At 45.4% G+C, this 16,853-nt stretch overlaps 1 protein-coding gene across 2 annotated transcripts; it reads right to left on the reverse strand.

Moving 5' to 3' along the window:
* Nucleotides 1-110: 110 nt before the first annotated feature.
* Nucleotides 111-16,360, reverse strand: fgfr4 (fibroblast growth factor receptor 4). 2 transcript variants are annotated; one of them, XM_080483624.1, is made up of 21 exons: nt 15,690-16,360; nt 13,369-13,566; nt 10,599-10,786; nt 10,366-10,516; nt 10,165-10,215; nt 9,205-9,474; nt 8,584-8,673; nt 8,293-8,459; nt 8,094-8,217; nt 7,047-7,237; nt 6,818-6,956; nt 6,419-6,612; nt 6,194-6,339; nt 5,752-5,873; nt 5,564-5,674; nt 5,283-5,473; nt 3,575-3,697; nt 2,513-2,583; nt 2,183-2,320; nt 942-1,047; nt 111-389 (listed from the first exon to the last, which is right to left on the reverse strand). In XM_080483624.1, the coding sequence occupies exons 2-21, from the start codon at nt 13,451-13,453 to the stop codon at nt 213-215; spliced, it is 2,835 nt and encodes a 944-aa protein (XP_080339750.1). In that variant the 5' UTR covers nt 13,454-13,566; nt 15,690-16,360; the 3' UTR covers nt 111-212. The 2 variants fall into 2 exon arrangements, with proteins under 2 accessions (XP_080339750.1, XP_080339749.1); XM_080483623.1 differs by having other exon boundaries at nt 10,153-10,215.
* Nucleotides 16,361-16,853: the final 493 nt, after the last annotated feature.

The raw sequence follows: 16,853 nt of genomic DNA on the forward strand, positions 1-16,853 counted from the left end.
CGTGAAGCCGGCGGCCTCGGTGCTTCTTGTGCATACGTGAATCAATCTGAGTGTGTGTGAATGCCTACCTACACCTAAGGGCTCTCTGTCTGGTGCCATAATGGAGGTCCAATGTTTAACTTTAAGATGCAGCAGCGGATCTTCAGGTGTGAAAGATCCCATCGTAGTGTTTTTTTTTCTTTCCTTTTTTTCCCCGTAATAATCTGGGTCGCTTATCGCAGCGCGGCCTTCAGGTCTATCCGAGAACTCACGTCCTGGTAGCCCAGAAGGCAGGGGTCGGTGGACAAGGCATCGTGGGTGAAAACGGAGTCATTGTCGGAGGAGCAGGAGCTGGACGTGTCCTCACAGGAGGGGGAGTACTGCTCGAAGGGCGTCGACAGGTCCAAGTACTGAGAGGAGGAGGGGATGAGGGTGTGTTACAGCAAATGGACACAAGTGTCGGTACACAAAAATGTATATTTAAATGGTTCTGAATTAGTTTTGTGCCTTTTTAGCATTTTAACAAAACTTAACCACAGAAATAAATGTGGGAAAGGCTAAAATCAGTTCACAAAGAAGAAGCACGAAATGATGAATATTTCTGACGTTTTTCGCGATTTTAAAACATTTATATTTTTGTCCATATGAATCAATATGAGCTGCAATCATATATGAAAGGCATCGTGTAAATAAAGTTATTCACAGTTGATAAGAGCTTCATGCAGATTTTGCCACAGGATTTTTGCTTCATGCTTTTTTTCTAAACGTGAACATTTCCGTCTATTTGCGATAGAGAAACACCAAATTGATGCCACAAGCTGCTGAGGTATAAACAGAATATACGCCAGGAATCTGAGGGATTTCTGCAGCCAGTCAGTTCGAGTTCTTTGTTTATTGTCTGTAAGCTGAGCAATCAGCTCTGGGCTCTGAGGACATCTGGGCAGCAGGATATGAATCTTCACCTCGTCAGAAATGGAGAGCAGCACTCGGTCCAGCTCCTCTACCAGCTGTGCGAAGGTCGGCCTCTGGGTGGGAACAGCGTGCCAGCACTCGCGCATCTTTGTGTAGCTGGAAAGAAAAGAAGCAAACGCTGTGTTAACAAGCGATACACAATGATGATAATGGTTACTTCACGACAGATCTCAAGTTTTAACTATCAAGGCTTTCCACAGGTTATAATCCACAGTGAATAAAATTTGCACAATTTACAATCTGTAATTTCATAAATGTGGAGAGAAACCAACTGAACACATGGAAAATATATCATTTCTTTTAGTAATTAATAAAACAACTTGATGGAATCAAGGCGTTTAGCCCTCAGATGAGAGTCTGTATCGTAGTATAGTCAACCAACTAACAGCTAAAGGAACAACAACAATAAATTGAAGTCCAAGATTCCTGTGACGAGTTCTCAAGTTCTCCCTTTTTGATGCATAGGTTTTCTCCTGCATTCTATCACAGTCTAAATGTTTGCTGGGTTGATTTATGACTGCAAACTGTCTATAACTGTGTGTGGTTTTAATATTTCTCAGAATTTAAACCATACTATTCATATTTCAGTCATATTATATGTTGTTTGTTTTTATCAATCCTTAGTTAACCTTACATATACCAGGAGCAATGTCAGTATTTATCTGTGTTAAAACTCTGTAATGGACTGAAAATCTACCCTGGGTGTGAACCAGGGGGGTCACATTCAGTCCATTTTCATCTTTAGTCGGCCAAACTGGTAAAATAGTGATATCATAACCTTTAAATTTAAACTTCAAATGTTTTTCTTTGTTGTGGCACAGAGTATACATGATGAAAATGTCTATATTTTCACAAAAAACAAACTGTTACGGCCGAAAATGATTACAATCTCAACATGAAGTCATTTTTATCGATAATGTCTGGTGCAAAATACAGTGGAATGTCCCGAAAACCTCTCCTATATCTGTTGCATTATGGATTATTAGGCTTTGAGACTAATGCGAGTTTGCGAGCTTTCATGGCAGCAATACTGACATCTCAGCTCGGGTCTCAGTGTTTTGTGTCTGCGACTTGTATGAAATTTGTAAAAAAAATATCTATGTTTTCTTTGAACTGTTCACAATGTGCTTGATGTTTTGGCCGGATTGAAGCATCTTTTAAACAAACAGCCTTTACAGTAAATAAGACACTATATAGAGACTGGACATGAACACCAGAGGCTCCTGCTTACAGTTCGTGCGTGCAGTTAGAGGGTTTGTCCATGCGGTGTCCTTCTTTCAGCAGCTTGAAGAGTTCCTCAACGGGGATACCAGGGTACGGGGAACCCCCCAACGTGAAGATCTCCCACATCAGAACACCAAACGACCACCTGGATCATGAGGATCATGTTACTGTTACTTGCAGGTTAACATCTCGGGAAAACTGAATAAGTTAAGGATGAATAAAGTCTGTCATTGCAAACAATCGTGATCATGTAAAGCAGTGTGTGATGACTATAAGGAGGATGTTATGAGGTGTACAGTTTTTTTAATCAAAAAGTCGTGTGAGGATTTGAACGTACACGTCGCTCTGGTGTGTGTAGACTCTGTCGAACAGAGCTTCAGGTGCCATCCATTTCACCGGCAGCCGTCCCTGCACAGCAAACATACAGGTTAAAATAAAAACAAAACAAGCCAAACACTGGTGTACATATTTCCTGTTTTCAAAACAAACTCGCTTTCTCTCTCTCTCTGTGCCCTCCTATTTCTCCCTCATGATCCTCCCCCTTTCTCTGTCTTCATCCCCTCTTTTTCTAATTAAGTCCCATTAACACTGCTGCCAATCAGAGGAAAACATCAGACATCTGTCTTGAGGAGCTGCGAGAGGAGCCAGGCAGGAGGTAACCGGCTGGGAGACGGATATGTTTATGAGCCAGGATCGTCAGGTTTCCATTTTAACCTTTCAAGGAGTCGTATATCTTATGTAACATTTCATTTCGACAAAAGGTTGGGGAGAAATCCAGAGTTTTGATTGTCTGGTATATTTGATTTATGTCAGAAACTACTCTCTCTCTCTCTCTCTCTCTCTCTCTCTCTCTCTCTCTCTCTCTCTCTCTCTCTCTCTCTCTCTCTCTATATATATATATATTCGCTTAAAAATAAAAGCTGTGGAAAACTGACCAAATTAGCATATTTCTTGATTTCTACTTGAAACGGTTAAATACAAGCAATTTCTCAGGGGATCTCTACTCAGTACCGCAGTCCTCCAAGTCCAAAGTCTATTTAAGTCTATTCAAAACAAATGCTCCTAAACATGCCCTCAATGTGTCTAGTCTTGCTTCTTTTAGGAGGACCGTGATCAAAGTCTGTGTTATTCTGTCAGAAATTTAAGCAGCATAGTATGACTCTTAACTATTTATTTCAAGTGTTCTATGATTGTCATCAATGTATCATTGTTTGTTTGGGGGGGAAATGGTAGAAAAATAGCTGGTAAATAGGACTACTCTCCCCATACAGAGTTAAAACTGATCAGATTTAAGTATTCAGTCAAAGGATGCAAACAAATGTCAACAATTTAGTGAAAAAGTTCAACTGTATGTGGATTCTTGCAAATGTGTCAACTATGAGTGAATTCCTGAACTCACGTTGGTGGTTTTCTTGTAGTAGTCAATCTGGTGAACTCCTCTGGCCAGGCCGAAGTCTGCGATCTTCATCACGTTGTCCTCCGTCACCAGAACGTTCCTGGCTGCCAGATCTCTGTGGATGCACTGCGGAGCGAGAAGAGCAGCCGATTAAAGACAAAAAACGAAGTCCGGCCCCGAGCCAGCAGCTGCACGTCCAGATTAGAAGGGTCATCCAAAAGTTTGAATAGTTTCTGATTCAAGAAGTGAAAAAAAACAGGGGGGGTGTACAGTGTTTTAGATCAAATATAGAGCTTCTTTTTGTAAAAAAAAAAAACATTCACTCTTTGCAAAAGTATGTGTTTAAAGTCCTGGTCGAACAAAGAGGGCGAAGTAAATTGAATTACATAAGGTTTTGTATCAATGAAACGATCTCTTGTATTTAGACTTGAGACACGACACGTCTCTGTCCGTTGGAGGCCGCGGTTTGGAGTGAACACATGAAAACACAGAGAAAGGGGAGGCAGAAATGATTCACTGCAGCTTTTTTTTTTTCATGTTTCAGAAATGAATAGACTCGTGAGGCTAAAATCAACACAGACTGCCTCATTTTTGTGAACTCCACAAAAATAAAAATGTCTTTATATAGAAATCCTGTAGGGGAGAGAAAAAAAAAAACAACCCTATGGGAGGTAGGGAAAAAAAGAAAGCCCACATTGAATGGATGTCATTAAGTTTATTTTGGTTTTCATTTGAAATAGACGTGGGATTTGTGGGGACGTGCGAAATGAACCACTCTCGGTCTGCGGGTCTCTCCATAATGGAGGGTTACTTTCTGTCTTCTGCATTCTTAGGAGGCCGTTGAGCCAGAAACCTGATGCCTACACCCAGACGATGGCTCTGCTGCCTGTTTGCTAACAGATTTACGGCTGCGCTGAAGAGGACAAAGCCCTGCGACGAGGGGACAGACAGATGGATGGGGAAGAGTAAACAGGAGTGAAGCTGCAGCGGCGCTCCGCGGAGGAATGCCCGTCTGAGACGCCGGCTGGCGGACAAAGAGACGTGTTGATAAGAAAGCACACACAAACAGGATGCATGCTGGGAAAATGAAAGGAGCAGAGACACGGGGGTGGGGTCTGGGAGAAAAGGACAGACAGGAGGACAGAGAGAGAAAGAGGGGAGGAACAGCTGGTGCTGCCATCCAGACTCTGGTCCAGACCAATCAATCTGAAGGCCAAGTGCCCAAATACAATGAATTATGTGAAGGAACTCACACTTTCCCCAGTTGAAACCCATAGTCGCTGCAACTTCTCATGTTAGAGATGTCTTCTTTAACTTAACATCCACACATTAAGGTGCTCGCCATCTACTCCTTTTTCAGAATGTTGCATTTTTTTCCCCATTTCCATGGAGACAGACTGTTTTTGAAAAGTTCCATCTTGGAAGCCGTTCTCAAAAGGTTGAGTTTTCAATTACTCCGAGCATCATTGTCGTGTAAACGGGTCCCTGTACAATGTTTTTTTGTCTCTACTTTCAGTGTTCGACATATGAAAATGTCTTTGCGGCCCAATTTCAAACTGGAACCACAAACTTAATTTTGCAATAATCAAACGACTGATGAAACTAAACATTGCTGTCACATGAACCAATCAGATCCACAGCCACTCCAATTAATCTCAGATGCTTCCAGTTCCCCTACAAGTTTATGAGTGCTCTTTAGAAGTGAACGTACCCTCTTGGAGGCCAGGTACTCCATCCCTCGAGCCACCTGGTAGGCACAGGACAGCAGGTCTTTGAAGGTGAGCTGCTCCTCGGGCACCTTGGTCACGTCGAAGGTGTAGTCCATGCCGGGAGGTCGCCGCGCCCGCAGGTACTCCCTCAGGCTGCCTTTGGAGGCGTACTCAACAAGCACATACAGCGGGCCTGTGGGGGAGGGGTTAAAAATAAAAGGTTTAGCACACCCAGTGGAAAAGAGAAACAGTCTCCCTGCATTTGTGATCATTTCCGACTCACCGTCTTGTGTGCAGACTCCCAGCAGGTTGATGATGTTCTTGTGTTTGTCCATCACCTTCATCAGCTCCATCTCTGATATGAGGTCAGCCAGATCTTTGTCCGTGGCGTCGTCTGGAAAGAGAAATGTTTTAGAAAAAATACGTCGGATTCAAACTAATAAAGGGAGGCATTGATCGTGTATTTCTTACCTTTGAGCATCTTGACCGCCACGGTGGAGGCCTGCTCGGGACACTCCTTGCTGACGCCGTAAGCGTCGGCTCTGACCACCTGACCGAAGCAGCCTTCTCCCAAAGGTTTACCCAACGTTAAGCTAGAGAGAAGGGAGCGGGAGTTTGTCAAAATAAGTATGTCCAAAAGAAAACTGTACAAATCCATAATTTGGAGCTCTGGTTTTTTAAACCATAGGTTGGACGAAGCCAAAAATGGACTGCGGGCTTGTTTCTTTTTCGGGGCCCGCATGATGTGAGAGCTGTGATGTTTAAATAGGTCTGGATTGCAGCAGCCAAACAAAACTCAGTGAAGAAATGCCCTCTCTGCAATATTGAGACCCCATATATCAAAACCTATTTAGATCTGGTTCTAAATGAGAGAGTCGATTCTTTTCATCCCCCTCCAATGCAGCCGACTCACTTCTCTCTCGGGAACTCCCAGTCCGGGTCAAAGGGCAACTCAAACTCCAAGACTCCGGCCAACATGGGCGAACAGCTGGAGGAGAGCCGGGCCACCCTCATCAGAGACGCACTCGACTTCCCCGAGGAGTTGGACTCCACCGAGAACTGAAGGAGGGAAGACGGAAAGTGTCATTTTATTGCGTTTAAAAAAGGTTTTCGACACTTTGAGCGACTTTAGACGTACCTGTCTTCGAAGAGGAAACTTGGAAAGCTTCTGCACGGGGAGGGCGTCGAACGGCTCCCGGCGGGGGTGAACCTGCATCCGACACAACACCACGATGATGATGGCCATGATGAAGGCCAGGAATCCAGACGCATAGATGATGATGTCCGTGTATTTGGTCTCCATTGTGTCCATGGCATCTGCTGCTTCCTCCTCTGCAGGAGCAGAAGAACAGAAGAACATCTTGGGTTAGATTCCAGGTTTGGGGTCCTTTTTAGGTTTTGCCCTATTTCCTCTCTCGTTCATAAGATACATTGAATGAGTGAGTCTAAATTGATCGTTGGTGAAAATGAGAGTGCGTCTCGCTTTATGTGACCTGAGGTCAGAAAATAGATGAATTGATTGATCTGTGTCGTTTACCTGAAAGAACAGTGAGCCATGCCGACTGGTGCGCAAAACCGATGGAGTTTCCAGCCAGGCAGGTGTACTCCCCTGCATCCTCCATCGTCACTTTGGACAAGTACAGCACCTCCACCTCTGACATGTTTAAACTGCCGGTCTGCACGAATCAAATCACCATATGGGAAGGCAATATGAGAAGTGAACAGATTCAAAACAGGCTGTGTCTTGATGAGCGCTTGTTACCAACCTTGAGGACCTGGACGTAAGGAGTCCCGTCGGGGCCGTAGCGACTTCCATTCCTTTCAATGTGTTTGAGCCACTGAATGTGAGGCTGGGCATCGCTGTAGACCTTACAGTGGAACTGCACGTCGCTGCCCACCACAGTTGTGGTGTTGGCTGGGAGGCCGGCCTGCAGGATGGGCCTGTGAGGGGAACGCTCTGTCGAGACAGGAAATAACCCGAGACTTCAGCTTGAGCTCAAAAACATTTTAGTTCAGGTCACATAACCCAAATGATTTTTTTTGTCGCCGAGTTTTAAGAAATTTGTAAAAAAAAAAAAAAAAAAGAACGTTTATGGTTTCTTTGCAATATTTACAATTTGCTCGATCCTTTATTGGGCTGGATTGGCACCTCTTGGCCCATGGGCTTTACGTTTTTGTGGGATTTTATAAATGTTACTAAACACAAGAGAAGATCATTGCGACAAAAGATTTCAGATTATAAGCAATTTATCTGCGGTCAAAACAACAAAAATCTTAAAATGGCCTAGCAATTGCCACTGTCACCTTAACTGCGTCTCTGCTTTGGCAAAAGACCAGAAAATGTCATTTGCAGATGAAAGTGTGCTCCATTAGCGTGCCTCTGTGCCTCTGTGCCTCTGCTCCGTTTGATCTGTTTTCACTCTCGCGCTCTGATCTCGTTAGCCGTCTCGTTAGTCCTTTCCCCCGCGTCAGCAGGGACGGATCCTGACCCCACGGCGGACGGACAGCGAACAAATGAACAAACAGACCCGAACCCTTCTCGATCTCTCGTCACAAGTCAGGTAGAAAACTGGAGCGGACGCCCGACCGTCCACATCCGATGCCAGGCGCCCCTGTCACCTCCTGTTCGCCCCCTCGCTCCCCCCCTCTCTCCCAGACCCGACGCTCTCATCTGAAGCCACGATGCTTTTTTTGATAAAAGTTGTTGTGGCCACTGCATGAATACTGTCTGGAGCCACATCTACATGACATGCATTATCTTACTTTGTAAAATTACTCATTTGATAATGTTAAAATGATTCAATTTGACTTACCAAGGACATCAAGAACGTAGCTGTGAGAGATGGAGCCATATTTGTTCTCCACCACACAGGTGTAGTTTCCTCTGTCTGAAGGCACGACGCTCTCCATCACCAGGCTCCAGTGCTGGTGTCGCAGCTAGAGGAAGAAACACAAAGGAATATTACTCACCTGCAAATTATTGAGTTACCCACAAATCGGAACCAGCCTCACCTTTATGCCTCCGATTCGATGCTCTCCTCTGAATTCCCGTCCGTTTTTCAGCCAGCGGATGTTCGGCATGGGGCTTCCCATGGCCGGACAGCGAAACTTCACCGTGTTGCCAGCGGGAACGGCGTACAGCTTCTTCTCCATGCGCTGGGTGTGGGTCCAGTAAGGACCTGGACCGACAAGGAACAGCCAGGATGTTCAGACCCAAAGCAGTGGCATCAAATCCTGGTCCTGCTTGTTTTAAGTGTCAGCGGCCAATCAGGTGTGCAACCCTAAACCGAAAACCCCACAAACCTCGAGAGAAATAAACTTGGTCGTTTTCCATCTCAGCCGACGAATCCTCCAGGTCGTTGTCCTCGTCATCATCGCCCGACCCCAACGAGTCTGTGAACGCAACACGTGGAGTCAGAAAAGCTTTTAAGCGAAGTTAAAAGTATGAAGTTCATTAGACTGATTGTCCTCTTCACTCTTTCAAACCAAATTTATTGAGCTCAAAAATACATATAGCAAATTTTTACTTGGAGAAATGACAATCCTTGTTAATCATTGTTTTTGAGTTTTTCAGCATTTGATTCAAGTTAGTAAGGGTTGTCTTCTTTTTCCTAAATATTTGTTTAATATAAAGTAGAACTGTATTACGAAGTAGTTTAAAGGATGCGTCAATGGAATTGTGGCAATCTTACAGAAATGTATTGACAAATCTATTTGGTATTAAGAATTTTAAAGCTCCAAATAGGCCCATTATGGATCGAATGTACATTTTCAGACTGATTTTATTATGTATAGAACGCATGCATTAGTATTCATTAAAGCTTACTTCACAAAATTACAAAAATGTGAAAGTAGAGTTTCTTTTAAGGACTTCCACCTCTCCTGACAACATTTCAAGCTTCGACATTTGAGTCAGTTCATTACCTGCAACTGTGATCGTGAAGTTCCTTACAGGCTCTTTGGATCCCCGGAGAACACAAACGTAAACACCCGAATCTTCATACGTCACGTCAGTGATCTCCATGATGGCCCCCCTCATCTGGATGCGAGGCGAGGGCAGAATCCGGACGCCCTCTTTGTACCAGTTCACCGCCATGCCGGGTCGCGTGTTCATGTCACAGCGGAGCTTCAAGATGTTTCCGGGCTCTAGCAGAAGATGCTCTGTGGTGTCTTCACTCAGGTCCTCCAGAACATCTGGTGAGAGCAGACACAAAGTGAGCACACCAGAGCTTTTTGTTGTCCAACTTTATTTCCTTTTTTTATGTCTGCTGTGGTTTTTTCTTCTTTTCTTTTTTTTTTTTATTACCTCGCAGAGCAGACCAGACGGCTACTCCTACCAGTCATTCCCTCAACGGTGACCTTCAACTCCACAACCCCATTATCTTCCATCTCTTACAGACACACCAACACAATGCCATCACCATGGAGACCGGAGGGCCTGACCGACCCGACCCTCCTCCACTCGGTCACCCCCTCCCTCCTTTCTCCTCTTCATCTTTTTGTTCGTCCGTGGATATTGTGGAACTGAGAGCGATCGAGCTAACACTGCAAACTCCCTCACTCACTCACTCGCCCCCTCCAAAAAAAAAAAAAGAAAAGAAAAGAAAAGGAACAAGGAGGAAGAGAGACTGAAGCTAATGAACACGTTGCAATGTGACAGAGGATGAAGACTAAATCTGAGGGGTGGAAAAGGTTCACTGGAGATCTAAGTGACCACAGGAAGGTGGAAGGATCACTGCCACTCCACTACTAGCTTTAGTGTTTGACTCAATTTAAACCAGTTTTAGCAGCTGGATCTGCTCTTTTATGTTCACCCAGATAATAATTTAAAAAATGTATATGTTTTGTAACCAAGCATCATAAGGTACATGCCTCTAAAGTTACCTGGTGGAATTTCAGGAGCAGTCAAGTCCTCCGTTTTGGGAATTATTGTACCTGCAGAAGATGGATTTTTACAGTTATAAACACTTAACTCAACAAATGTCGTGAGCCAAATGTGTTATTTGGCTCAGGGTTTCAAATGTTATGTGTAAGTGAGACATGACTGTAATCATAAACGGCTGGATAAGTGCAGGTATTTCTCACCAGGCAGGACCTCGAGCCACGCCGATTGCATGGCCTGCACCGTCTGTCCTCTGTGGACGCTCTCAGCCATGCAGATGTACTCGCCAGCGTCATCCAGAGTGACGTTGGACAGGCTGAGATAGTTAAACTTGGACCCATTGCTCTGCTGAGGCTGCACAGAAGATAGATAATTATAAAATGCCTTAATGCAACTGAAAATAGTGGGGTTTTTGTATGTTCAGATATTGTCTCACCGTCAGAGCCCTGAGGCGAGGCGATCCTCCCTGGCCGCGTCCCGAGCCGCTGGCTTCTGTCTTCAGCCACTGCACTTTGGTAGACGCCGGCCTGTGGATTTTACACACCAGCTTCACCTGACCGCCCAGCAGGCCTGTGGTGTTCTCCGGGTATCCCGGAACGATCAGTGGCCTGGAAACCCGAAGGTCTGGAGGACAAAACAGAAACAAGAGCCATGAATATCAACAGAAAAAAAGATTTTGCTGATCATAAACATCCTAGAAAAGATTACTGCAATGGTCACAATGAGGCTCTTTCATTGGACTATGGATTTTGTTAACCATCAGTGTGTTATTGCACCTGAGTGAACAAGACTAATAAATGTCAAAACACATCCTGTTGGTTTCATTTTACCCCTGAAAGGTTCGGCAACAGAGGCACACCATGTTCCTAAACAACCACTGACATTTAATGCTACCAGGGTCCGGCGATAGAGTGCCCCGATAACCCGTCCACCATGGTGTCACCATCCGCCACAGTGCCATCCATTCAGTGGGTCACTCGTCTGTTTACGTGCTCGCCCGCTCACTTGTTGGAGCATATGTGCGCGCTGGCCGGAGACCTCTTGCTCGCTGCTCAGTCACTCAGAACGAGCAATTTTCCAGAGCAATTTTCTGTCTGATTGCTTCCTGTGAGCGCTTCGTGAAAAGGCAATCTGTTCCCTTGTCGGGAGGGAAGTGCTGCCTTTTATTTCGAGTCACCTAGAGTACACGTAATGCTTTCAGGAGCAAATGCACAGCTACAACCTGGCAGGCTAGAGGCGGTGGCTGGTCAAAGAAAACCGATTAAAGGCGATATGTTCGTAAATTTGTTGAGTCTGAGACCCACACACTTTATCTGAATCAAACCAGGACCGCTGCAAACACGCTAATGAACTTGCAGAGACGAGGGCCATGCCCCGGAGATGAACTCGCGGCGGAGTGTGAATTGTCACCCAGGGGCGAGGGGGCAAACAAAACACAACACAACACAAAACAAGCCGCTCGGCTGGTGCGAGCCAGCCAGTCAGCCGGCCGGGCGGTGGGGCTGGCATCAGAGCGCTCTGTGGAAATCAGACGGGACAATGGGAGAGGCCTCACGCCCCCGACGAGGGCATTTCCAGCAGCAGTCCAACATGTACACCTTCTGTCAGGTCGGCTCAGAGCGTCTCATCATCATCCAGACCTGTTTCTGATTGTTTCCCCACCAAACAGAACTACTGGAGCTCGTAAAAAGAGGGCGGTTTACAGTTACACGGCCGGCCAGGTACAATTACATAACCGTGGAGGTTTGGGGGTGCACAGCACATACATGTTAGCAAAGCCCAAAACAAGTATCAAGCTTTCTTCTGCATACAGACACTGCTGCAAAACCTGCTGCTACAGAACCATTTTACTGGATGAAAAACGAAAAAAAAAAAAAAAACACTGCAGGAGTTCATGGACAAAAGGTATAGTCAAGAATTTTACTGAGCTTTTTTTTTTTTTTTCATTTAAATAGGATAAATAAGCAGAAGTTATCAATTCCTATTGATGTATTTGCTCTTGAAAGCATCATTACATCAACGACATGGCAGAAAAAACATCAAATCCCTTTAAATAGGATAGACAATGTGTTTTTTTAAGATTTAACAAGTACTTTTCTTTCACACAAGCAAACAAAAAAAAGCCTCAGTCTTTGATCTATGGCTCCTGATGTAGTTTGATCAAACCTCCTCGGCTCTGTTCAGCTGGACTCGTGTTATAACTTTATTTATTAAACTGCACTTCTTATGTGTTACAAGCAGATCAGATAAATCTCGACACATCTCTGTGCGCAGACACAGGCCAAACATCTCTTCTGTTTCCAGGCGCAGTCTGACTATTGACTCGCTCGTCTTGTAAATAAACTGAAGAGGCTTCTTTTGGACCCCCCTCCTTCACACTGTCATCTGAACAACAAGCCCCAGCTGGCCTTGATGGCCCCGCAGCACAAAGCGGGGCCACAGAAGACGGGAAAAGACACAGCTTCTGTGCCTGAAGCTGCTGGGATAGGGGGGCAACAATCCACAACAATCCACTTTATCTTTGATCAATCTGCACATATTCTAATAAAAAAAGAAGCAGAAAAAGTTCTTAAATCTGCAGCCTCGGGAAAGAAATACCAGGATAACGTCTTGATGTTTTAATCACAGTTGGACTGATTATGCTGTAAGTCAGAAGAATGATTTAAAAAGGAACTTTAAACCAACAGTGGAGGGTGCATTGCACCGGCGGCCCCTGCCACCCCCTCCCCATCCTCTACAGCTGGCACGCAGCCAGGCAGATTTACACTTCCGAGCCTCAGGGCCTCGGACGGATCAGGTAGCGCAGTTTACGGCAGCAAAAACACTCAGAGCTTCCGACTCCTGCACTCGCTCCAAGCCTCCGCCGCAGCCTCTCATCTCATTTTTCCTGTCACCTTCACTTCCTCTGGGCTCGTGGCTGCCAAGAAAATTAATCTTTCCAAGAAGAGAAAGTGGAGCGATCGAAACACTTGCAGATGCAGACTTGGAGGTAATGTAACTCGACACAAGAGTACAAGACTCCCTTCGAGTTCCAGGTGCAGACACGTTGACCACTGAGGAAGAAAAGCCTCAGCAGAGCTTTCTGTTTACAAACCAGCAATCCCACAGTCATACATGCTTATCTAACTTATATGCAGGACCCCCCCCCCCCCCCCCCCCCCCCCTACAAAGGTACACAAAACAGAATGAAGCAGGATCCATCTCACCTTTTGATCTGATATCGGTGGGCCGGGCCGTGACTCTGTCCATCAAACAGAGCAGGAGAAGGCAGAACATGCAGCCCCTCACCATCTTCTCGCCGTGACGTGTCTCTTGTGGTTCAAAGGGAGGATGGAGTGGGCCTCACACTCCGGTCCCTGGCATCGGCCACTTCAGAAATCCACAAAGTCTCTCAATCCTGAATCCTGCAGTGAGGAAAACAAGCACACGGCAGACGGTTATCTGTTGATCAGAAACTCGATTCTTGTAAGGAGAGCGCGCTGGGTGAGAGCAGCTAAAGACACAAACTTTTCTGTTCGCTTTGTAACCAGATGGCAAAAACACAAACAATTGTTGAGTCCAAGACTTAAAGACAGAGCCTGTTTTGACTGCGAGCAGCTGTATCCTTAACCAGATGTCCTGCAAACTGTCCCGCTTGTCTGCTTTATATTGTCCAGGCTCTCCTGTGCCGTGAATGAGGAGCGGGGCTGTTGCTGCCTGTTGTTTGTCAGTGGATGGCGCTCAGTCTGTCCCGGGATAATGGGCCCTTACTAGGAAAACACTTGAAACTTGCCAGGAAGCTACAGAGTCTGAAGGAGCAGCGGAGAGGTTCGACTGACAGCTGAGACTTTAGGTTAGGGCCATCGATAACAAACATCAGCAAAACAGTACAATGAGACCCCAGAAGGAAAAAAAAAAGACACTGATCTCCTCATGTGTATTCAAAAGAGGGGAAACACATTTTTACACCACTTTCACGCTAAAATCTTACCTGCTGAACCACATTAGTTTGTTTTTTTAAGTAAATAACCTTCAAAACTTAAAATAAATCAAGTCATCTGAGAAATATGGTTCTTTAAGTCCCAACTATAATAAATACATAACTTGTTATGACAGAACACAAACAAAAGTATGCAAATCTCTTGATTCTATAAAAAAAAGCTATACAAATTGGCATGTTTTCCCAAGTATTGTAATTTTAATGTGTGATGATTCATTAATTGATTCAATGATCAGGTTTGTGATATATTTGTATAAAGGACTACACTATAATTCAGTCGTAAATTAATATAAAGAGGAACAAAGTTAATAAGCAAAGTTCAATTTCACCAAATGCTTCCTGCGTTGGTTTCAAGCAGAAAAAATAACTTAAAGGCATATTTGTTCATTTCACATAACATGTCTCATTAAAACGTGTCTGACGACAAACTATAAACATTTGACAGACGAGAAGAATAATACCCTGCCTTTTTTTTCTAGTGAAAGTTGCGCCAACTGGGCAGAGGCGCCAGACCCCGGTGCGTTTACACACACACACACACACACACACACACACACACACACACACACACACACACACACACACACACACACACACACACACACACACACACACACACACACACACACGTGCGCGCGCCGTTTAAAGAACCAGCCCGCTGAATGAAACGTATTCTTTCTCAATTAAGGGCTGGAAAACTTTTTTCTCCTGCTGCTGCTAATTCCTCTGGCGCGCTGCCTGGCTGCTGCACTCCGCTGTGTTCAGCTGGAGCCAAAACACTTCTACTGTATTCCACTTTTTCAGAGGGAAGGGCGTCATGGCGCATTTCTGTCACACAATCCGCACTCAATAAATCAGCCTCTGTGCAATATTCGTCAAAACCAACACATGCAGCACCCAGGGAGCCTGCACGAGCTGCCAGGGCCAGGTGAGAACGGTTCCTATTAACTCAGAATGCGAATTTACACACGTTGTTATGTTCGCACACGTGTGCGCCACTGTCAGTCCAAAACGTTCACCACATTAAAAAGTATTGCTTTTGAAAGACCTTATACTCCCTGTTCATCCCGAACTAATGCATGCAATCACATGAGTCTGTTTTTCAATGTTTATGCTGAGATATCGCAGTGATTTCAAAGGGCTCAGTATTACGACTCAGTTCAAACTCCGCTTGCAGTGGCGCACAGTCTGTTTTTCTGACAAAAAGAGTGTGGAAGGTTCAATGTCTACTAAGTGGCTTGTTTGACTCTTGGCGTCGGAAAAACAAATCGAGTTAAACACTTTTTTTTCCCCTGTTAAACTTTTATATGTGTCTTTAAAATGTGAGTAAAATCCGCACATTCGCATTGTAAAAGAGGAAATCTCACTGGACTTGTATTTAAATAGAATAAGTTTTTATGAATGTCATTTACAGAAAGCAGTGTGAAATAAATACAGTGTGGCACGGTGAGATTTGAGGCTGCTGCTGTAATCTAACACTGAGTCCTCGGCTGAAAATGAATGAAACTCTTGAAGAATCTCCAGCTGTCTCAGTCTGTTTTCACCCACCTCTCCTCCGGCTCTGAAGGCTGGCACTAAAGGGGGGGAATCACTCCTTGTCCCGGTCAATCCTGGTCAATATTGAAATCCTCATTTGGATCCTCTCCAATGACGCTGCCCTCCCGGGGTGAACGCTGTGGAGGTTTCAGTTTATTTTTTGTTTCCGTATCCCACTGAAATCAATGCCGCTTATAAATCCATCAAATGCAGCCCCCTTGCAAACATGAACGACAGCTGCCGGGTTTTCCTGTGACGGGGGGAAGGAGCCGTGATCCGCGGGGCAAAGTCCACTGCGGCTCAAAGCGCTAAATCCATGGAGAGAAGGTAAACCAAGCAGAGGGGAAGAAGTGGCTGTAAAACAGGCTCGTTCTCTCTGTCAGGGGTTTTAAGATGATCCAAGAGATGGGTAGTAAAAACGTGCCCTGTAGTTCAGAGTCTTGGTCACAGCGTGTTGGATAACTCTGTACGTGCGTCTTTACGCAGTGCTTTTCAAGCTTTTCCTCTCCGCTGGCGGGTTTGTATCCTGGTGAGATCTCAGCTCTGGAGCTCAGTCTCCTCGGTCCGTTCAGGTTGAACCGCGGAGAGTCGAGTAGAGGAGCGGAGCGACTGCGTTCTTCGCACTCCAGCCGTCCAACTGCACTCCGCCGCTCCGCGCACCGCAGTCACAACAACAATGGTCTGAGCGGAGAGCTGCCGGGGGAGCAGGAGGAGGAGAGAGGAGGGAGGAGGAGAGAGAGGAGGGGTACAGTTCTGCAACCCCCTACACAAAAAGCCCCCCCCCCCCCCCCCCCCCCCCCCCCCCCCCCTCTCTCTCTCTCTCTCTCTCTCTCTCATCCTCCACAGAGCTGGCAAATAAAACCTCATACCCGGTGCCTCTCCCTCCCTCCTCTCCACCGTGCGCGGATGAAACCAGCAGTTAAATTTTCTCAAATTAAACTTTTTTCTCTCCCCCTTTACAACTTCTTCTCCTGCAGCAAGTTGGCCTCCTGCCAAATTAACCACACAAATCACGTCAGTGAGAGAGTTTATTATGAAGTCTCATAATTTATTGCGCGCTAATTGCTCTTTTAGAAGAGGCGTTCAATTAAGTCCGCTTTTGTGCGGGAGTGCGTGCGAATTGCCTCCATATTTTAATTGCATCAGTGAAAGAACAAGACCGAGTAATCCCATTAG

Source organism: Lipophrys pholis (genome assembly GCF_963383615.2).
Source record: "Lipophrys pholis genome assembly, chromosome: 16".
Taxonomy (NCBI): domain Eukaryota; kingdom Metazoa; phylum Chordata; class Actinopteri; order Blenniiformes; family Blenniidae; genus Lipophrys; species Lipophrys pholis.